This window comes from Cryptotermes secundus, unplaced genomic scaffold (assembly GCF_002891405.2).
Source record: "Cryptotermes secundus unplaced genomic scaffold, Csec_1.0 scaffold1114, whole genome shotgun sequence".
NCBI classification, from domain to species: domain Eukaryota; kingdom Metazoa; phylum Arthropoda; class Insecta; order Blattodea; family Kalotermitidae; genus Cryptotermes; species Cryptotermes secundus.
Genome location: NW_019737401.1, coordinates 12,251 through 36,233, shown reverse-complemented (window position 1 = coordinate 36,233; position 23,983 = coordinate 12,251). Strand labels below are relative to the sequence as shown.

The following is a 23,983-nucleotide window of genomic DNA, read 5'->3' as shown; positions in this document are numbered from 1 at the left end:
CCAGGCAATGACTGGTGAAAAGACAACAGACTGAGAAGACTTATTATGTGCTGTAGTGAACTGCTGAACTGAAGAGTGTTTGAATTAGCAATAGCACTGTAGTTACTTTTAGTCGCAATCTGTTAAGTGTTCAATAAATCCAATCACCAGTCCAAACCCTGTCTATAGTCAAACATGCATGACAAAAAGAAACTTCCTGGTTTTAGTCCGCAAGCGAACTGTACCGACTGAGCGGGTGTACATGTGACAACATTAAATTAATAACTTGAACATGACCAGTATCATACAGATGTTCTGCTCATTGGAAACTATATCTAGCTGCACTCTTTGCCATGTACAAAATAATGTTTTTAATTCTTATTTTCTTATAATTGCAGATGGTGTATGAATTTATTATACTGTGTGAATATCATGTTTAGTATAAGGTTCACTGTCAGGCTTTTGCTGTTATGATGATAAACCTTTAACTTCCTTTAGGGGGAAGTTCTCTATTTGCTGATTGAATTTTAAGGTCCCTTGTAGGAAGTGACTTCAGTGAGGGCAGTTAACATTCTGTTAATTTCTTTCGTTTCAGTAGTCATTTTGCAGAGCATTGGCTGTCAAAAGTTTGAGATATACTGAGGTGCAGACTCTGTTATTCCCTGTATTGGCAATGCTGAAATTTGCTATTTATGCAAAGTGTATTTCCCTAACAGTTGTATTAACCCAGATACAAGAGGTTGTTGAATCTGAGAAGCCTCTTTGAAACTAAATTTTTTTTTTCATACATTTATTTACATAATCTGCAGAATCTGCAATAAATGTATACACGGTGTCGTGAAACAAGACCTAGAGATGTGTATTCTTGCCATGTCACCTTATTGCTCTTCCACATAAATACAATTCAACGTAATTATCACACAATCTGTCCTTTTGTGTTAAATACTCTCACTAGAACTGTTGAATGTTGAATTGTCAAACTGTCAGAACACACACAATGTTTCTTCCAAGTCCAAGTCACATTGCGACTGACGGTCAGTCAGTCAGTAAGTCTTTCATGATCAGATATTTATTACTGTTGAACGTTATGGTTTTGTTTTTTGTGGGGTGCGCTCTCTGATGAGAGGACGGATCTGTCTTTCTTACATGCTACTGGGTCTTGCCAGTGTAGTCTTTCTCAGGTCTGAATCCCTTGAGACTCGAAACCATATTTTACTGTCTCAGATTTGAGACTTCCTTTTTCGTCGCCTTCTACGACTCACAGGGTCACAGTGGAGGTATTCGACCCTGCTTCCACACGTGTGGGATCTCTTTGGTGGTTCAGTGGTAGAATGTTTCGTCCAAGTCTAAGTCACTTTGCAACTGACGGTCGGTCAGTCAGTCAGTAAGTCTTGGTGTCGAGCCCCATGTGGGGCTCATGACCAGCTATTTACTACTGTTTGGCATTTACGGTCTTGTTTTTGTGGGGCGCCCTCTCTGATGAGAGGACGGGAATGTCTTTTGTATATTCTGCTGGCCCTTGCCAGTGCCTGTTTCTTCAGTCAGAGTCAGAGTTACTTTACGACTGACAGTTTATCGCCAATCAGTTCGTCTTGGCGTCAGGCCCCTTAAGGCCCATGACCAGAGATTTTTTTCCAACTGAACTCTTGCAGTAATAGTCCTTATGTAACATCCTCTCTGACCAGAAGATGGGTCTGTCTCTTATGAATACACTCGACCTTTCGTCAAGTGTATATTTCGCACATATGATATGTTATCGAAAACTCTTCCTTTTGCTTTACACATAAGTCCTCTGTCAGTACAGGCTTTACAGAGCAGATCATTCCTAACTTACAGATCTTATGGTACAACGAAAACTTAGTCATTTGAACGGTCATAAGCTTGACCACCGCCAAGTTTAAGCCTCTTATATTTTCTGTGTCTGGCTTCACCTTGCCCTATACTGTGAACATGTTCATTATCATGATTTTGTATGACTTCTGCTTGTTGTCTGCACAATTTTGTTATATAATCATATACATACGGAAGGTTGAAAGGCATGTGCAAGTTGCGGACTGGTGTGCACCTTGGAAAATTTCCAGTGGTGCACAAAACCTTGTTTTGCATGCGCTGCAATTTTAGGAGGTAGGTGTCTGCCGCTAATTCCCAGGCGGGACAAACGTAAGTCATTACTGATCTGAAGAGTGCCTTATACAGGGATAGTTTAATGTTTGCGTTTAAATTCTCACTTTTGAATAGAGAGTAGATTCTAATAACTGTTCTGAAGGCCTTTGCTTCAATCATTTCTATGTGAAGTCTCCACATAATCCTCTTATCGAAGATTATGCCCAGGTATTTTGCATGATTGACAAAAGGAGATTCTGCCCATTCAGTGTAAGATGAGTCTGAGGGGGCCTAAGTGTATGAGAGAAGTAGATTGCCTGAGTTTTATCTTCATTGATTTTTATGTTCCAGCGATCACACCACGTCTCAATAACACTGAGACCTCGCTGCAGCTTTCTGAGAACATAACCCTCTTAGCGGTCTGTCGCATATATACAGCTGTTGTCAGCAAAGAGACCTAGATAGACACCAGGTGTTTGGGGCGTATCGTTTATATATAGACTGTACATTGGGGGGGAGAGAACAGAACCTTGTGGCACTCCTGCTTGTATATCCCTTGGTGTAGACATTTTACCTTTGACTGAAACTCTGAGTTTTCTCTGAGAAAGGAAAGAGCAAATAAGCTTGATTGAACTTATCAAAAATTGTAATGTAAGTAATTTATATAGTAAGCCAGTGTGCCATGTTTTATCAAAGGCTTTTTCAGTATCCAAGAATACAGCAGCTGTAGACATGTTATCGTTGAAATTTAAGGTTACATGGTCCATAAGCCTCATACATTGAAGTGTCATGCTATGATGGGCATGGAAACCAAACTGACTTGCATTAATCAGGGCCTTTTTCTTCAATGTGCCTTTGGACTATTTTCAAAATAACTTTTTCAAATAGCTTGCCTGTTATAGACAAGAGGCTAATCGTGCATAGATCTTGAGGAAATTTTGGGTCCTTACCAGGTTTACCTTTGCTTCCTTCCAAGGCTTTGGAAAATAGGACAGCTGAAGGCAGTGATTAATTAAATGTGTTAGATGTACCAGTGATCTTGGAAGAAGCCTAAGGCATTCATTTGGAATACCATCAAGTCCACCAGCCTTTCACAATTTTAATGTATTTGTTAATTTATGTATGTCACAAGGTTGTACTTTCCCCAACGGAGTGCCTTCTACAGATGCAAGCAGAGCTTGGACTGTAGTCTACCTGTTGCACGTGGCTTTCGTCACATAGGTCATGAAATGTGAACTGGTTTTCTAAACAATCCACTATCACGTTGGCTTTCTTGTCAGGGTGATATGTTATTCCTAAAAGTCCATGAACAGCAGTTGGTGCCTTTGGTCCATCCCTTTTCATAAGTGATTTTGCAATAGGCCACAGAGCTTGAGGTGTGACCTCACAGTTCCCTATTTTTGTTGTCCACCGTTCTAGTGCCTTTCTACGGGTCATTCGCCTGATGGTTTTGGCAACCCAGTTGAGTGCCGTTTTACATGCTGGATCCCCAGTTACTTGCCACAGTTTTCTTAACCTCCGCTTATGTTTCAGCAAACTTTCCAGACCAGGTATGTCCTTATTAAGGTCTGAGAGTGTAATTTTCCTTGTTGATAGCCTATACACAGAAGCTATAGAGGCAGTAAAGTCATGGGCCGTTTTATCGGCTTCTTCCTCCGAGTTAATTTGGATTCTAGGTGAAATTAATTCAGAGGCCAAGCTTTGAAACCGCTTCCAGTCTGTGAATTTGTCAACCGGCTCCGAAAAATTCCTAGTTCTAACATAATCTGGCAAGTGGAAAACAATTGGTAGGTGATGTGAGTCCAGAATATCAGAGACAATGACTTCTGACAGCCGGACATTCTTGGGCACAACAATATCAAGCACATCACCATTTCCCATAGGAGAGAAATGAGTGGGACCTTGTGGTGCTGATATTTAAAACTCATTTATATGCAGTAAATTCAGCAGTTTCACACCTGATGGGTTGGAAACACAACTATTCCAAAATGGATGTTTAGCATTCAGATGTCCTGCCAGTATTGACTTATGTCTAAAGCTTAAGAGCTCAGTGATATCAGCATCATTCCAGGTGTGGCCTGGGGACTTATATACTGCTACAAGCAGTATTTTGCTATTACCAAATGGTATGCAAACCCTTGTGGCCTCTATAGAAACAAGTGGAGGCAGGTCTACATTTTGTGGGGAATGCCTTTTCTCGCTGCAATGGCATTTCCGCCTTTTCTTCCTGGGAAGCGGTCAGTACGATAAAAGTGATAATTTGGAATTAAGAATCTATCATGGGGTTTGAGATGTGTCTCTGAGAGAAGAGCCACATCTATATGTACGTCTTGCAGCTGTTTGCTGAGCTCATACTGCTGCCTCCAAATGCCATTTGCATTAAATGCTATGATTCTGAGCGGTCTATGAGCTCTAGCAGCCATTTTGTTGCATTAAATTAAGTACCATTGTAATGACCATTATTCTGTCTTCCTGTGATAGAGCTCCACTGAGCTCTGTCATGATCCGATGCACTATAGTGGCTACAGTGTCACTGTTAGATGAACTGGGAGCCTGTACTGACAGACCTGTTTTCTGCAATTCCTGTTGTGGCACCTGCTGCTGCACTACAGTGGCTACAGTGTCATTGTTAGATGCACTGGGAGCCTGTCCAGACAGACCTGTTTTCTGCAATTCCTGTTGTGGCACCTGCTGCTGCACTACAGTGGCTACAGTGTCATTGTTAGATGCACTGGGAGCCTGTCCAGACAGACCTGTTTTCTGCAATTCCTGTTGTGGCACCTGCTGCTGCACTACAGTGGCTACAGTGTCATTGTTAGATGCACTGGGAGCCTGTCCAGACAGACCTGTTTTCTGCAATTCCTGTTGTGGCACCTGCTGCTGCACTACAGTGGCTACAGTGTCATTGTTAGATGCACTGGGAGCCTGTCCAGACAGACCTGTTTTCTGCAATTCCTGTTGTGGCACCTGCTGCTGCACTACAGTGGCTACAGTGTCATTGTTAGATGCACTGGGAGCCTGTCCAGACAGACCTGTTTTCTGCAATTCCTGTTGTGGCACCTGCTGCTGCACTACAGTGGCTACAGTGTCATTGTTAGATGCACTGGGAGCCTGTCCAGACAGACCTGTTTTCTGCAATTCCTGTTGTGGCACCTGCTGCTGCACTACAGTGGCTACAGTGTCATTGTTAGATGCACTGGGAGCCTGTCCAGACAGACCTGTTTTCTGCAATTCCTGTTGTGGCACCTGCTGCTGCACTACAGTGGCTACAGTGTCATTGTTAGATGCACTGGGAGCCTGTCCAGACAGACCTGTTTTCTGCAATTCCTGTTGTGGCACCTGCTGCTGCACTACAGTGGCTACAGTGTCATTGTTAGATGCACTGGGAGCCTGTCCAGACAGACCTGTTTTCTGCAATTCCTGTTGTGGCACCTGCTGCTGCACTACAGTGGCTACAGTGTCATTGTTAGATGCACTGGGAGCCTGTCCAGACAGACCTGTTTTCTGCAATTCCTGTTGTGGCACCTGCTGCTGCACTACAGTGGCTACAGTGTCATTGTTAGATGCACTGGGAGCCTGTCCAGACAGACCTGTTTTCTGCAATTCCTGTTGTGGCACCTGCTGCTGCACTACAGTGGCTACAGTGTCATTGTTAGATGCACTGGGAGCCTGTCCAGACAGACCTGTTTTCTGCAATTCCTGTTGTGGCACCTGCTGCTGCACTACAGTGGCTACAGTGTCATTGTTAGATGCACTGGGAGCCTGTCCAGACAGACCTGTTTTCTGCAATTCCTGTTGTGGCACCTGCTGCTGCACTACAGTGGCTACAGTGTCATTGTTAGATGCACTGGGAGCCTGTCCAGACAGACCTGTTTTCTGCAATTCCTGTTGTGGCACCTGCTGCTGCACTACAGTGGCTACAGTGTCATTGTTAGATGCACTGGGAGCCTGTCCAGACAGACCTGTTTTCTGCAATTCCTGTTGTGGCACCTGCTGCTGCACTACAGTGGCTACAGTGTCATTGTTAGATGCACTGGGAGCCTGTCCAGACAGACCTGTTTTCTGCAATTCCTGTTGTGGCACCTGCTGCTGCACTACAGTGGCTACAGTGTCATTGTTAGATGCACTGGGAGCCTGTCCAGACAGACCTGTTTTCTGCAATTCCTGTTGTGGCACCTGCTGCTGCACTACAGTGGCTACAGTGTCATTGTTAGATGCACTGGGAGCCTGTCCAGACAGACCTGTTTTCTGCAATTCCTGTTGTGGCACCTGCTGCTGCACTACAGTGGCTACAGTGTCATTGTTAGATGCACTGGGAGCCTGTCCAGACAGACCTGTTTTCTGCAATTCCTGTTGTGGCACCTGCTGCTGCACTACAGTGGCTACAGTGTCATTGTTAGATGCACTGGGAGCCTGTCCAGACAGACCTGTTTTCTGCAATTCCTGTTGTGGCACCTGCTGCTGCACTACAGTGGCTACAGTGTCATTGTTAGATGCACTGGGAGCCTGTCCAGACAGACCTGTTTTCTGCAATTCCTGTTGTGGCACCTGCTGCTGCACTACAGTGGCTACAGTGTCATTGTTAGATGCACTGGGAGCCTGTCCAGACAGACCTGTTTTCTGCAATTCCTGTTGTGGCACCTGCTGCTGCACTACAGTGGCTACAGTGTCATTGTTAGATGCACTGGGAGCCTGTCCAGACAGACCTGTTTTCTGCAATTCCTGTTGTGGCACCTGCTGCTGCACTACAGTGGCTACAGTGTCATTGTTAGATGCACTGGGAGCCTGTCCAGACAGACCTGTTTTCTGCAATTCCTGTTGTGGCACCTGCTGCTGCACTACAGTGGCTACAGTGTCATTGTTAGATGCACTGGGAGCCTGTCCAGACAGACCTGTTTTCTGCAATTCCTGTTGTGGCACCTGCTGCTGCACTACAGTGGCTACAGTGTCACTGTTAGACGCACTGGGAGCCTGTACTGACAGACCTGTTTTCTGAAATTCCTGTTGTGGTACATACTGCTCCATGGGTTGCTGGACGCTTTTCCCCTCTATCTGGTGGTGCTGGTGTTGATTGTCTTGGAGTGCAGCTGCGTAGGATTGCTCTGGTGAGGTGAACTTAGAGAAGTATGTCCTCCCAGCTCCCTTTGGAGCTCCTTGTGCTCTTCTCCTTTGCAGTTCTCCTTTCACATGGCTGCAGCCTCAGTATGATGCTGGATGAGGTTTCTCTCCTTCTTCTAGGGTGCAATTGCAGAAACTCGATGTAGATTCTGTATTCGTCTTTTCGGGGCATTTCTTATGCAGGTGGCCACCACCGCATCATAAACATCTTGGAGGTTGCTTGCAGTTGGCCCAGACATGACCAAAGTTTTGGCAATTGTGGCACAGTGTAAGGCCAGTTTGAGCTCTGTATGGTTCTACCTTAATAATTATATGGTTAAGGCTATTCAGTTTGGATATCTCTTGAGATTTTACGTTTCTTGTTAAAGTAACAAGGAAGAGTGGGAGGGTTTCCACGTAGGTCTGTCCATTTGAAGCTCTTCGATTGGTTGGCAATTGCCTCATGTTTATAACAAAGCCTAAGCCCTCAAGGCTGTTGGAAATATCTTCTGTTGGCATGTCTGGGTGAAGGTGGTGGATTACTGCCTCGATAGGATTTTCAGAATTTGGAGAGAAGGTGAAATACTGGAGATTATTTTTCTCCAGGTAGGATTTTATGGCTGAATAATCTGTCATTTCTTTTGTTAAAATACGAGTTCCATTTCGTATGTTTCGGAATTCGTACTCTCATTTGTGTTCTTTTAGGTTGCTTTGGAGTCGAATTAGGTTTATGGTAGAAGTCATCACTATTGGTGGCGGTCTACCTGATTTTCTGGGAGCCTCCTGCTCCGTGTTCTCTGCTTCAGTTGTCTCTGTGTCCATGACATTAGCTCTGAGGGGTGCGAAGAAGTTGCGAGTTGGCACTGCTTTTGGATTCTGCTTGACAGCTGTGGATGTTGGGATTTATTTGGTCGTCCCTGAGGTATCATTAGAGATATGCCTCTTACATCTCTTTACTTCCTGGAAGTCGTCATCCTGGGCCGTTGATTCCAATCAGGTTTTGTTCATTTCTCCATTTCTTCCAAGTCCAAGTCACATTGCGACTGACGGTCCATCAGTCTGTCGTGGTGTTGAGCCCCAGCCTAACATGAAAGTTACTGTCCTGTTCATTTGGGGCGCCCTCTGTGACGAGAGGTCGGGTCTGTCATTTGTCAGTCATAGTTCGTATTAGTAAGTCCATTGTCAGTATTTACATATATTTACAAATTTAATCTTAATTCCTATTTCTATGTACGATATATACAAGGCCTCTTGTCAGTACAGGCTCAGTACAGCAGATTATGCCCTATTTCTGGTAGTATTTGCTACCACGGCAGTCTAGTCACTTATACCAGAAAATATAAGAGGCTTAAACTTGGTGGCAGTCAGGCATACGTCCGTTCGAGCCCTGGTCATCACATAACTTGAGAGCCAATGTCTGGCTTTGTTAAAATTATATATTGTAGGTCCTTCCACAGATCTATCCAGTCGTCTGTCTTTCAACCTAGAGTCGATGTCCAAACTGTTGGATCAGATTTAAAATTTGCCATTGGAGACTTTCGTTACAAATTGTTGCACTATTCTGATTTTGAGCCAGAATGACCCATAATAAAGTCTGTTTTACTTAAACCTCAAAATGGGCTTTTTCAAGTATTGTATCATTAACAATGAATCAAATTTTATAGCCAGTAAGCAAGCCCAGTGAACTGCAAGGAATGATTTTGGAAATATTTTGAGGGTACTCCCTTTCCAGTGATATTACCCTCAAGTGCCACACAGAAAACTAGAATCTGCACTACTGTACTGACCAGTGTACATGTGGTGTCTGCATAACACTGTATTACTTTGAATATAAGATGCCCTCAGATTTAAGATGCATCTTCAGTTTTTTAATGTGGGTTTTAGGAAGAAAATTAGAAAGGTGCACGTTTCTCAAATTTAAGATGCACCTCAGTTTGTCAGTGGGAAGAAATGTGTAAAATGTGCATCTTATATTTTAAATGATACAGTATTACTGATATTGTGTACACTTAGAACCTGGTGGGTAAATGGAAGGTTAGCCTATCCTGCACCAGAAAGCACACTGTAACAAGTATTGATTTTTCACATTGCAACATACAAAAAAGATATAGATTTGGGCACTATAGTAATTTTCCAGTTTTTGTGAGAAACTGCATGTGGTTTTATCCATGTTGCTCGTTGCTTGTACTTTAAGCTGAAGGAAGTATACAGCTGAAGAAATTTGCTGCAGTGACTTCTGAATAGAATCCAGGCCTGGATATCCATTTTTTCTTGTGATATTCAATAGTTTCTCCAGGAAAATGGGTGCCCTCCTTTGCATTTCTGAGTTACAGTCTTATCTCAATGCAGTGTGTTGTTTCATTACAGGTAAGCAGTGTTTCATTGTTCTTCGCCAGCAGCAGTACACTGTCCAGTGCCTTATTGCTGTCAGTGAGGTGGTGAGCAAGTTTATGGTCAAGTTTGCTTCCAAGTACGTACATTACATTACATTGTGATGACATTAACTTCTGCATTTCAGCCATCAACTTTACTTAGTAATTGTCATGATTATACTTTCCTCCTAATGCATGGCTGGGATATTCTCCATGTGGAATCTAGCACTACATTAAGTATAGAAACTAAGCATGCTCCAGTGCTGTCATTTCATAATAATACAGATTTCACCGTCAGACCAACTATAATTTATTAATTTATGTTTCACTACATTTTTCGACCCTTATAGGATCATCCTCAGGTGTTGTGATTTACACATCTTCATTTTTGAATTGTGAAGTATATATACATATTTACATACATAGACCATGCAGCAGAGCATACCACATAAATTAGATAACAAAACAGTAACAATAGACATCCTGGAAATAAGAAGGAAGATAAATTTGTGCTTAACCCTTTCCTGTTGTATGTCGATATGTAATCGGCATTGAGTATGTTCTTCAGCAGACAAATGTTGATATATGATCACAAGTTTCTTACGTGTTTCTCCGATGATAAGTCAGTCATATGTCGCCACTTGACCATGTATACTATATCATTTCAATCATGAATGTTTAGTCTGCATTCTCCTGCCATATGGACATCATAATTTGAACTACTTGAGGAATGAATGCCATTCATAAATTACTGTGTATTGGTGTTAGCAACATGGCTTCGCGTTCTTGTACATGTGTGCCTTTTGGCATGAAAAAACTGAAATATAATGCCGTGTGTGTTGAGAATGAAGAGTCAGTTATTGCTTTGTTAAATGAAGAACTCAGTGTAGATTCTGATGATCAGATGGATGTGGAAAATGTAGAAGAAACTGCGAATGAAGAATCCAGAAACAAAGTGTTATGTGTGTTGATGGGTGGGAAGACGTGACGATGGGGGACGAGACACCCAAGGCATTAACATTTACTAAAAATGCAGGACCACAATTTAACCTTCCAGAGGCTGAGCCCATGGATTATTTTAGTTTATTTTTCAATGACAAGCTTTTGAATAACATTGTTACAGAGACATAAAAGTATGTGAGACACAAAATTTCACAACTTCAGCTTAGCCTGATGTCTATTTGGAGTAGCTGGTCTGATGTGTCAGTTCCTGAAATGAAGGCGTTTTTAGGTCTAAATATAAATATGGGCCTAATGCCATTACCCGGCATGAAAGACTATTGGCCTAGTGATTGGTCAACACAGATACCATTTTTTGGTGATGTAATATCTAGAGTTCACTTTTTGCAGATATTTTTAATGATTAATGTGGAAAATAATACCACCGAAGAAAGCAATCAGGCCACCAAGAGAACAAGGACCATACACAGGATGGTAGAATATATAGAGAAACAATTTCAGAAATATTTTGTGCCAGATAAAAACATTGCAATAGATGACTCAGCAGTTGGGTTCAAGGGAAAAATAATTCTCAAAACTTATAATCCAAAAAATTCTACAAAGTGGGGCATCAGATTGTTTGTATTAGCAGATATTGACATTGGTTATGTTCATAGTGTAATTCCATATTATGGAAAACTTACAGGTGACATGTGTAACTTGCCATACTCAGAAAAAAACTGTCACTTCAAGAATAGTTCTTTCCTTGATGGAGAGACTAGATCTCAGTGTATCTGGTGCTGAAAGCTACCACCTTTTCACTGACAGATGTTATAATAGTGTTCAGTTGGCCCAAGAATTTGACAATTGAAAATGCCACACAATAGGCTCCATTATTGCTGATAAGAGTTAGCAATCCAAAACCAGTGAGGAAGGGGGTCATGAAGGAAATGAAGAATGGGGACACTTTTGCCTACAGAAGAGGGAATGGACTGGAAAGACAAGAGGGTTTTTCTCATGATGTCTACATATTATGACACATCAATGGAAAAAATGGTGACCATTCAGAAAGGAGGGCAACAGAAAGAAATTCAAAAGCCAATGTGTGTACTTGACTATACATAGCATATGGGTAATGTAGGTCGCAGTGCTCATTACTGCACAGTGTATGCTTTCATTCGTAAATCTCTGAAGTGGTGGAGAAAACTCTTTCTGGTGCCTGGAAGTATGTATTGTAAATGTATACATTTTGTACAGCAGCCATAAGGTACACATAGGAGTGAAACCAATGTCACATGTCAGTATCGACGAGCTGTTGTTGAAAATCTAGTAGGCAATGTGTGCAACACAAGAAAGAGGTCACGTCTGGGGTCAGCTGAGAGAGAAGAGAGACTAAATACAGCGCCTCACTTCCTCTGCCACTATGAAAACAAAAGAAAAACAAAGACTGCGTTGTGTGCAGCAATCAGAAGGTAAAGGGAGCCAGAAAAGAAACATATATTTGTTGTAAGATCTGCAAAAATCAACCAGCCTTGTGTCCTGGAGAATGTCTCAAAAGATATCACACTCTCAAGAATTTCAAGTAGTTTTAGTGTAGGTCCTATAGTTTATCAGGTTTTTGTTGTTTGTGTACATAGATGTGTAAGTGATAATTATAAGAAGAAAGGAATATGCATATAATTTACAAGGTGCGGCAATAAAGAAACCGGATTACTTTTATGACTCATTTCTGGCCATGTCAATGACAAAGAGGAGGGTAGGGCATTGACCCATGGACTTCCCTCTACCGTCACACAAAGTTTCATTCATGCACATCGGTTAGTCTGGCCGCGACCATTGTTAGAAGCGGATCGTGTGTCTGAGCTCCGTCGGAATAATGCTAAGTGCTAATGTAGAACAACGTGTTAACATCAGATTCCTCACAAAACTTGGAAAATCTGCCACTGAAACTTACAATTTGTTGACAGAAGTATATGGTGATCAGTGTCTATCTCGCACGCAAGTTTTCGAGTGGTTTAAGAAGTTTATGGAGGGTAGGAAAAACGTCGGGAACGATCCAAAATCGGGCCGTCCTCCCACTGCGAAAACTCCAGAGAATGTGGAGAAGGTCGCTAGAATTGTTCGAAGAGATCGTCGACTGAGCATTCGAGCAATTTCTGAACTTACCAACATCAATAACGAAAGTGTTACACAGATTTTGCACGACGATCTGGGCGTGAAAGAGGTGTGTGCTAAAGTGGTGCCAAAAATCTTTTCCCAGCAAAAGGAACATGGAGTGAATTGCTGTGTTGACACTCTTGAAAACATTGAAAATGATCCTGATTTCTTCCAAAACGTAATTACGTGTGACAAAACTTGGATTCTTCAATATGATCCAGAGCCTAACCACAATCCATGCATTGGAAGAGCCCCAAATCCCCTAGGAAGAAGAAAGCGCGCATGAGCAAGTCCAAATTCAAAGCAATGATGATTGTTTTTTTCGATATCCGGGGGGTAATCTGCATTGATTGGGTGCCTGAAGGTCTGACTCATTCAGGTTTATTATAAAAATGTTTTGACGTACCTCCGTGAACGTGTGCGACGAAGGAGACCAGACATGTGGAAGAATGCCTCATGGGTTCTTCATCACGACAACGCGCTATCTGTGAAGAGGTATTTGGCAAAAAACAACATTCCAGTGATGGAACATCCACCGTATTCTCCAGACCTAGCACCGTGCGACTTTTTTCTCTTCCCGAAAATCAAGTCTGTGCTCAAAGGGACCAGGTTCTAGTCCGTGGATGCAGTGAAAGCAAAAGCGACCCAACTCTTGAAGAGCATAACACAAGATGACCTGCAGCACTGCTTCCAACAGTGGAAAATTCGCATGGAGCGGTCTAGGGATCGGGGAGGGGACTACATTGAAGGGGATAACATTTCGATTGTCTGATTTTTTTTCAGTAAAGGGTTAGAGCATGAATCCGGTTTCTTTATTGCCGCACCTTGTATACTAAAGAACAGCAGACAGTGATGGCTATCATGACAAGGACCGTAACAGATCCAGCAACATCAGAGGACGTGGAAGAACAGCGAGGCCTCCAAAAAGTGACAAGTGCAATCAATAATAAAATTGAACTTTAATTCATGAACTTTTAACCAATAATATAATTAAACTAGTTAAAGTGAACTTGACGCAGTGATGAGCGTAAGTAGGAAGTGACTGAATAACAAGTGAAAGTGAAAGCATAACTAGTGATCTGAATTGAAATTCGATTCACAAACTTTAAATTTTTTAAACAATTTTAAATTTAAATTTTAACTTTTGACTTTTAGAACAGTTTTAACTTGTGTTTTATGAGAGAGCCTGATATATTATTGAGCGTGAGCCTGAATAAGATACAGGATTGAATAAGTGAGAAGACGAATGTGGATTGCGTGTAATTATACAGCTGTGTTCGTACACCTGAGGATGACCTCTTGAGGTCGAAACATGTCATGTAATAATAATAAAAATATGTTGTGTGGTCGGTAAAATTGACTCTAATATTGATTAAATACACAACAGGATGCAGGAAACAATTAAAATTATAGCTAAGCTGGGGTTTAATAAAATTACATAACTTGGAAGTGCATGGTTTATACTGTTGAGGCAATATGGTTGGTATTTTAAATCACGGGATTAAAGAGAGCTTGTTATGCATTGTGGGTGGGTAAGGGTAAAAAGAAGTTGCCCCTGTGCTTAATTAATTAATCAATCATGATACCATGAACATGTGTGGGGGAGTGGAGGTACAGCTCCACCATTCTTGACCCTAGCAGTTATGTAGTATGGATAGTGGAGAGAAACGGTTTAATGGGAACAGGGCATCTTGGAAGACCAAGAAATGCATGAGAGAAGCTATTAAAATGGATGTTACAGAAATTAGTTTTGTGTGCAAATGCTTGATGTAGCTCAGTATATGGAGTCTCCAGATTTCATGAAATATGGGTGTCAGGTAGTACGGTGAGAACATTTTGGGGAAAGTACTCAAAAGCCCCTTAAGCATAGGAAGATTTGACCTCAAGCCCTATGCTTTTATTAAATAGTATGAAAACTTGCAGTATCACAAAGGAATCCATTGTGGACATAGAAGCAGTAGTTCGTGAAGTGGGCTCCAAGATTGAGAGCTGTACCCAGAAGAATGTGGAGCTTCATGTGACACAGCTGTTCACTGTATCCCCTGCCAAGAGTCAGTTGCCCCTACTCATAGAAGATGCAGCTCGTCCCATCAAGGAAGATGAGGTGAGGTATGGTGAGATTCAAAGTTGATAAATGAAACTTTGAATTATATATAAATGCATTGGAGTGAAACAGAGCTCTAAAGCTGCTTTATTAACATCAGACTGCACTTATCTATACATACAATGAATATAAATACACACATCTAACAGCAGTTCACAGCAGGCAATGAAATGAACAAAAACTGAATTCTGTGATATTCAATTATGAGGAAATGTTATGAAATTAATTGTTTTTGATACCATTAACCATTTGATGATCAGTGTGATTCAGGTTTTTAGACGAGGATCTGCAAGATTTAATTCCTTTTTAAAATGTACTCAGCCATAAACAAAAAGCTTAAGGTAGAAAATATATATGATTTACTCTAGTAATGACTTGGTGACAGTTTGTATCTGACCATATTTCAGAGAATACAGAAAAAGTTTAAACATGAATTAATCTGCAACAATACAGTCACCTCTAGATCATTTCTTGACTAGCTTCTGAAGGAGGAGTGTGCCTTGTGGAGTTAGCAGTGAAATATGAGACACATGTTCATACGCATAAAGAACGAGTAATTAAAATACATTTTGACCATGAAGTTCAGTGCACACTGGTGACAATTGCTAGGAGAGACTGGTTTGGTAAAGTACCAGTTTCATGGCAAGTACCAAGTAGTGGTAAAATTATGGCACATTTATCAAACGAGGGTGTATGTATTCAGTGCATGTATAAAGTAAATTTTCATAGCAAATATCGTTTTAATCCATCACATATTTGACCTCTTAGGTCACAGCATTAAAGTCAGTGGTGCTGAACGTCTCTATTCAAAAGCATGAGGTTTTAACTGTTACGTAGAAAGTTAGTAAGCTTTGATATCATTGTTCATGCTGCATGTAACTTTCATGATGACCGAAGTATAATATGTCCTGTGTTTACAATATGCATGGAGGTAGCCCAAGCTGTACATTATATTGTTTGTTCCAGGATATGGAAGGTTTGAACATCCGTGTTAACCAGGATACGCGATTGGACAACCGAGTGCTTGACCTAAGGACACCAGCTAATCAGGCCATCTTCCGCCTTGAGGCTGGTGTTTGCAGACTGTTCCGAGACATTCTCACTGAAAAGGTATGTTTTAATGCATCTTAACATATGCCATTGTCACCCTCAGAACTGCCTGTTACATGTGCTGTGCACCTCTCTTTCCATCATGAATTTTCTCCTTTTTTTTTTTTTAAATTAATTCTTAAGTATGCTTCTGAGAAGTCTGAGTGACCAATGAAATGTTTTTTGCTTAAAATTTTTCACTGGAAGGATGTTTATTAAAGTCTGGCAATTGTGGTAGTTAAAATTCTACATAAGAAATCCACAATTTGCACACAGTGTCCTTTGTGTATGTCACTTGTTAGTATTATGTTATAGTTTTTGAAAGCAGTATTTCGACAAGAGGATCTCAAAGCTTCTGTAGCAAGTACTGTATTGATATAGAACAGATTTATGTTTATTTAATAACATTTTCAGTATCTCAGATTGTATAGTAAAGATGATAGAACAGTTAATGAATAGTGAATTGGAAAAGCTAAGGAAAGAAATGATAATGCCATAATCTGAAGAACTAACCCAGCATTTGGCTGGCAAGACTGAGGAAAAACATCAGATATGTTAAGTCAGAGTAGCTGATCTCTGGGCCGAGATTTCAGCCTTACTTGCCAGCTGCCTTTTAGCCCCAGGAATACAGGTATTCCTGGTACTCATTTCTGTTAGAGGCTGAGTCGACCCCAGGGCCATAATGCGGCTCGAAGGATTAGGTCAATTGAAAAAATCCACTTCATTGGGATTTGATCCTGCGACCTTCCGGCTTGTAGCATAGTGCCTCAACCAACTATGCAACCGCGGGCTCCACTTTTGAAAACAGTATAGGTAAAAGAATGCATTATTTTTGTACACATATACCAAATATCCTCACTTAATTTTGTTACGCAACCGCGTGCCCCACTTTTGAAAACAGTATAGATAAAAGAATGCATTATTTTTGTGCACATATACCAAATATCCTCATTTAATTTTGTTACATTATTTTTGACAATACTTGTTAAATGAGTATTCTGTCTGAATTAATGTAATTAAAGATGTCATATTCATGACAACCATTTTTGGTATGGAAGTTCTATTCCACACTTGACCAACAAGGAGGAAGATAAAACTTGCTCTGTATGTGGCTGCCTGTAGCACATTTTGTTACTGAAGTGAATACAATCTTGTGAATTTACTCTTTCCCCCAACCCCACCTCAAATTGCATTAAATATAAAATTGAAATTCAGTGACTGCTTCAAACAGAAATGTGAGAAAGCTTACCAAATAAAGGATGCCTTTGATCATTGTAATGAACCAGCTTTCAAGATCTGCAGCAGTTTGTAGTAAAGTTAATTCACTGCCTTAAACAAGAGTTGCAGCCCACATGTTAATCATACTGACTCTTTTGGAGAAAGAGTGTACAAAATTGATTGGAAATAGAGTGAAAGTGTTTATTTGAATAGGTGCAGTAAATTTATGAAAGTTTGCATATTATTAAATTAATTTTTCAGTACCTCTTGTGCTCCATCTGTCCACCTCTACTTCTCATGCCCCCTCCCTTTCCCCTGTCTTGTGATATGTTTCACTACACTAAATCTCAAAGATGATAAGACTGAGTGATGGATCATATGATATGCTACAGGGTTTTGTGGAGATCCATACCCCAAAGATCATTCCAGCAGCAAGTGAGGGTGGTGCCAATGTGTTCACAGTGTCATACTTCAAGGGCTCTGCATATCTTGCCCAGAGTCCACAGCTGTACAAACAAATGGCAATAGCAGCTGACTTTGATAAGGTGTTCACCATTGGAGCTGGTAACTGTCAGCCAAAATCAGACTTACATGGAAACAGATTATATTAAATTTGAGGGTCTTTTGGAAAGTAACCTCTGGTGAGTCGTTAACAAAAAAAACAGTGAGAAAAAAATTGATTTTACAAAAAATGACATACTTAAGCTACCTCTCAACATAGTCACCACTGGAACAGAGGCACTTCTCATATTGGGGAATAAGTCTTTGTATGCATGTGGGAAAGAAGTCTGCTGCCTGTGAGCCCAGCCACTTTTTGAGAACTTCCATCACCTCTTTGTTATTATTGAAGGGCCATGATCTCAACAAGTTCTATAGGTAGGTAAGCAAGTGGTAGTCACTTGGATTTAGGTCAGGGTTGTAAGGAGGGTGGTCAGACAACAGTTGAAATGCTCCAGCTGTATGCGGACGCACATTGTCATGGAGGAGCATTACACCAGATGTCAGAATTCCAAGCCTTCTGTTTTGAATGATCCTCTGCAGTTTTTCTAGTGTTCCGCAGTACAGTTGTGATGTTATTGTGGTCCCTTGTTGCGTGAATTCCACTGTCGGCATGCCTCTCCTGTCCCATAAACCAGATGCCATCAGCTTTCTGGCAGGCAGACAGCGTTAGTTTAAACTTCTTCAGCTTGTTTCGTGAATGTGTGTGCATCTGCTTTGACTGCTCTTTGGTTCTAACTGTAATAATACTTGTAGAGGACAGTGTGTGAAATTTGTGGAAATTTACACAAGTTTTGGAATTGTGAAGCATTGTCTTTCACAAATATTTTGATCAACAGTTTGAATAAGATTGTCACTCACTACAGATGGCCGACCACATTGGTTTTCAACATGGACATTTGTTTATCCATCTCTGAACATTCTACACCATTGTTTTACAGTTCCTTTACTCATATTTTGGCCATAAACCGTGCATAATTCAGGATGGATTTTAAACACTCATGTTTTTAGCGTGAAGAAAGTGGATAACATTGCAAATTTTGCAGCTGGCAGGATTATCATACACAGGACACATCACAATGCATTCTGTATAGACAAGAACAAACACAAGGTGACCAGTTATGTGATGGTTTGGAAGGCAGTGAATTATGTGATGCCACCTCGCATGCCCTAGCTCTCCTACATAAGTGGAGGTTACTTTCTGAAGTGCCCTCATATAAATGGGCAGTGAATGGGATCAACATGAATGAAAGTTATATTATCTATTTTAGTTCTAAAGTCATCATCATTTTTTCAGAAAATGAAATTCTGAATTTGACCTTGATTTAAATTATTATAGCTTAAAGTTCAGTATAATCTGTGAGCCAAGAACCTCCTTTGACAGAGAGAATCCTGGCTCTCAGCACAAGGTACAGTGCATGTATGCTATAAACTTCAGTTTAATTAGGAGCTCATTCCAGTCCTCATTTCCATTTTTAGCCTTTTTTCTTTATTTTGAGTGTTATTAAAGGAGGCTTATTAGATCTACCTTGCTGTCTGTGTGTCTTCTCCTACCAACTTTTGAATGCAGCGTGACATAATGCCAGAAAGCTGGTATAGTGGAACCAGAAGAGATGGTAATTGCTAGACAACAGCTCAGTAAACATGTTGTTTAAAGGAAAGTAGGTGATTAGAACTTTTCATTGTTCTTTGTCACACTGATTCCAGCTTTAATGAAGCAGTGTTCCTTAAGTTCACAAGTCACAGCTCTCAGTGCATACCAAGGCAGCTAGAATCTTCCTTATGCTGTAAGTTGAAAATGATAACTGGGTCAGGACTCTGTAACATCTTTGTGCAGATAGCAGGAAGGAAACTCCCCTTTACATGTCTGGTGGGTACGCTGCATGCTTACCCACAAATCATAATATTTCTCTATGAATTCCTCCATTTTCTTATCAAATCCTTTTTAGGAGCCTGTGAATATATTCAACATGGTCAGTGCTTTGTTGTTAAGCACCTTTGCATAGCAGAGAATATGTATGTTATTAGAACACCTGGAATTCACAAAGGTTCCAATTAGAATTATTTTTCACGCCATCTGAATTTATGCAAAGTAAGGCAAACAAATACTGAAGAATGCTGTCATCTGGAATGTGACACCATGTTGTCTGGTACAAGGTTACTGACATCTTGGTGGAATGTTGGTAAACTTCTGCCAGACTTCATAGTGTCTGAACCCAGAGGAGAGCTTTCCTCCTAGTCAGTGGAAATTGCCATTTGAATAGAAATGTGAATCAGTTGAATGGCCTAGTGTTTACAGAATTAATTGCATGTCTCTTTTTCTTTTATGACACTTGTCATTTTTAGTAGTTCTGCTGTCCGGGACCATTCATAGAGTAGACTTCATGTAGAAAACGCAGCTTCAGTTGATATACATGTTTTGCAGTGTTCCGAGCAGAGGACAGCAACACCCACCGGCACCTAACTGAGTTTGTGGGTCTAGACCTAGAGATGGCATTTAAGTATCATTACCATGAAGTCCTTCACACCATCGGGGACACGTTTACGCTGATGTTTAAAGGGCTACGTGACAGGTGGGATGAAATATGATATTCACATTGCAGATTTACATCCACATCAATATAAGTAACTTATGTTACAAAATGATCTGTTCTACACAGTAAGGCGGCAAACTGATGTCCTCCACTTCTCAGCATCTTGTCCAGCCAAGTAGACTTGTCCAGCTGCATGATTGCCCAAAAGAAGGAAATATTGTTTCAAAGTATTTGCCAAGACTCCTGGCATGATATCTAAAACTGATTTCTTGATTCTTTATTAGGTATAAGATTGTGGCTGCATAGTGCTATTGTGGATTCATTAATCCTATGTTGAAAAAATTACAGCCTTACAATGTAGAACTTGAGCCTTACTGGAAATATAAGATCTTGTACCTGAATCAAACACAGTGTTGTGATATCAACTTAGTATTGCTGTAGGTATGCTGATGAGATTGCTAGTGTGGGACAGCAGTTTGCAGTGGAACCGTTCAAGTTTCTGGACCCTCCACTTCAGTTGGAGTTCCCAACAGCAGTGGCAATGTTGCGTGAGGCAGGAGTAAACATGGGAGATGAGGATGACCTCAGCACACCGGATGAGAAGCTGCTGGGACGACTCATCAGAGCTAAAGTATGATAATCATATTTCTGTTAGAGAAGCAAATAAGCCTAAAGTATTGTCCAGTAAATGCCATTTTAAGAGGAAGTGAATGGAGAACTTGGAGAAACAAGTGATGTCAATTTTGTGACCTGTAAAACACCAGAGCTTATGCTGTTACAGAGTAGCAAGTTATAATCCCTTAAATATGTCATCACACTTCAATAAATATTATTCCTATTTTGAAAACTGTTATGCCTCCTATTGTACCAGATACACAGAGTTATTTGATGGATATGACATGACATTCATACAAAGTTAGTTGTGAAATGTTTCACAAGGTCAGTAGCAATTAGCAGGCTCCACAAAGAGGCAAGCAGAAAGGTGGCAGTTGAAATTAGAATATGTCATCCTGAAGATCAGTTCTGGAAACTGGGACTGAACGGGGTTTCGTATAAAACATTTTGGGGTTATAAAATTTTTTACTCTTTGAATTATAGTGATTTTTTAATTTTGATTGAACACTGGATTTTCTCTTAACTCCATTTCTGTCTTGACTCTGTCCAGAAGATGACAGCTGATACTTTGCTTTGCAGTATGACACCGACTTCTATATCCTGGATAAGTACCCCTTGGCAGTACGACCATTTTACACGATGCCAGACCCGAAAGACAGTGTGAGTTCAAGTTTTAGTCATGTTTACAATATTATATTTAAGCATCCTGTTACACAATATATGAGACAAACTCCGTCTTAAGTGCAACAATTCAATTGTAGTTCTTTCTTCTTTCCTTCCTCTACACTACATGTTTCGGCCCTAAATGGCCATCATCACATGTATATTCTTACGTAGCTGCTACACTGCCCATAGTTTAAAATTTAAAACACCAGTCTTTCCAATTGTATGTATGTATGTATTAAAGATAGGCAGTGGCACACGCACAGAGAGCCTACACAGAACAATACCTGAACAGCGATAAAACAAGAAGTGGCCGCTGCAGCACTGCAGACATAGGGCGAGTACCCCGAGAAATTTTAATTTTTAAAATTTGGAAAAGAATGGAAAATTTAAAGACATTTTAATTTGAAATTGAATTTTTAAAAAGTGCCAATTTTGGAAATCAAATTGACGTGTGTAGGTTAACACAGATTTTATACATACATACAATTGGAAAGACTGGTGTTTTAAATTTTAAACTACAGGCAGTGTAGCAGCTACATAAGAATATACACGTGATGATGGCCATTTAGGGCCGAAACATGTAGTGTAGAGGAAGGAAAGAAGAAAGAACTACAATTAAATTTTTGCACTTAAGACGGAGTTTGTCTCATATATTTTAGTCATATGTTGGTAACAATGGAATATGCATACATATACACTTAATGTTTAAAATTGTAGCTTTATAGTATACTAACTTGTTCACTCCATGGTACAGCATCTTCCCTGATCACTTACTGTAGTTATCTCTTTGATCTATCTTAACTGCTTTTCTCCAGGTCACATTTTCACAGCCAGCTTCTCAGAGGTGTGTTAAGACCCTGCTTCCATCTATAACTTGGCATCCCAAATAGGTTATTTATATGAGTCTTCCAGTCCAGGCATTCATTACGATAACTGTTATTTGGGATGAAATGCTGTGTAGTCTGGTGGAATGTTATCAAATTTTGGAGGAACATGCTGGCTGCATCATGGTTTTCTAAAGCAAGCTGCATCTTTGCCAATTTAATTCTTCGTGATGTAGTCTGTCTGGTTGGTAAATTGCTGCTGGACCTCACCATGACAGACATTCTTGGTTTTGGGTCCTATGGGACTTGTGACAATATTTTCCTGTCTCACAAATCTGGGAGTCTTGTGACACTTTCCCATGATGTAATTGCCATGTTGAATTTGTTAAATGTACTATTCTCTGCAAAACTGATATCTAATAGCATAAGTATAGTAATGTAGTAGTGCAGTGGTGAGCTGTGGTTACAGTTCAGTCACATCAGTTGATTATATATGCACATTCAAGGTCAGTCATTGTTTCATTCCTGCTTCAGAAATCCCTTTTTCATTTATGCTGAGTCCTGATGTATGTGACTTGCCATGCTCCTACATTAATTGTATGACATTTTAGCTAGGTTTATTTTTTCTTTCAACAGATGTCTTATAACAGCATTGTTCCTATACATGTCACATATTGCCTGATCTGTCTTGGATTTCACAGTACTGCTTTGTGTTAAAGTGACACTACCAGTGTGTGTGAATGACTGGTGCCACTATTATTGCAGCATATTTTGTACTTTGATCATTAGACATGCAGGGCACATAGACTTCAAATAGCCCTCATACTATTTTTAATAATGGATTGTGTCAAATGTGCCCATTTTATTTGCTGAAAGTCAATCAAATTTATGTGTTTGTTGACACCGCTGTATTTGTGTATGGTACATAGAGTCACAAATATTGATGCAGTGCTGTCCCTGGTAAGTTAACACTTTGTGGGCCGCGCGCCCTTTAAAAGGTTTTTCGCTTTTAAACATGGCGGACCATTCGCGTGTTAACAAGTTTTTAAAACACGATAAGTTGCAACACATTATACATCTCTCTGGCTCCACCTAGCTAGCACGTAGCTGCTTGCAGCTGCATTATAAGGCTCTGGAACACATTTTAGATCAATTCAACAAGCAAAATAAAAACTTGCAATTCACACTAAATGAAGAGAAAAATAATCAAATAACGTACCTAGACTTAAAACTAACTAACAACCACGGGCAAGTAAGAATGGAGATATTTAGAAAATCCACAACGACAGACACAACGATAAACAATAAATCTTGCCATCCCAAAGAACAAAAATTGGCAACGTACAAAAATTGGCTACATAGATTATCCATCCTACCTATGGATAACGCAGCAAAAAATAAAGAATTAAACATAATTATTAACATCGCGGAAAACAATGGTTACAATAAAGAACTCATCACACGAATGTATCATAAACTTCAACAACAAAAAACAAATGTCCCCATTGAAAGAAGAGAACAGAAATGGGTCTCCTACACATATAACGGAATCTACACAAGAAAAATTACGAAACTATTCAAAAACACGAACGTAAGAATAGCTTTTAAAGTAAATCACACATTAGGTAAAATACTAAACCACAAACAAAGCATAAATTCTTAGGAACAAAGCGGCATATACAAATTGACCTGCCAGGAGTGCCAACAAGTGTATATAGGTCAAACAGGCAGAAAATTGGTAACACGCTATAATGAACATATAAGAAGTATAAGATTCAATAAAAATGA

The 23,983-nt window shown here is 40.3% G+C and overlaps 1 protein-coding gene across 3 annotated transcripts in view; it reads left to right on the top strand.

Annotated features, from left to right (window-relative positions):
• LOC111870407 (aspartate--tRNA ligase, cytoplasmic) overlaps positions 1-23,983 on the top strand; it is a 35,501-nt gene that overhangs the window by 4,254 nt on the left and 7,264 nt on the right. For all 3 annotated transcript variants that reach the window (XM_023862678.2, XM_023862677.2, XM_023862679.2), the window contains exons 5-11: positions 9,547-9,649; positions 14,571-14,751; positions 15,718-15,861; positions 17,451-17,622; positions 19,982-20,129; positions 20,532-20,721; positions 21,285-21,365. In XM_023862678.2, coding sequence (XP_023718446.1) covers positions 9,547-9,649; positions 14,571-14,751; positions 15,718-15,861; positions 17,451-17,622; positions 19,982-20,129; positions 20,532-20,721; positions 21,285-21,365 — 1,019 coding nt within the window. The remainder of the gene's footprint in view (positions 1-9,546; positions 9,650-14,570; positions 14,752-15,717; positions 15,862-17,450; positions 17,623-19,981; positions 20,130-20,531; positions 20,722-21,284; positions 21,366-23,983) is intronic.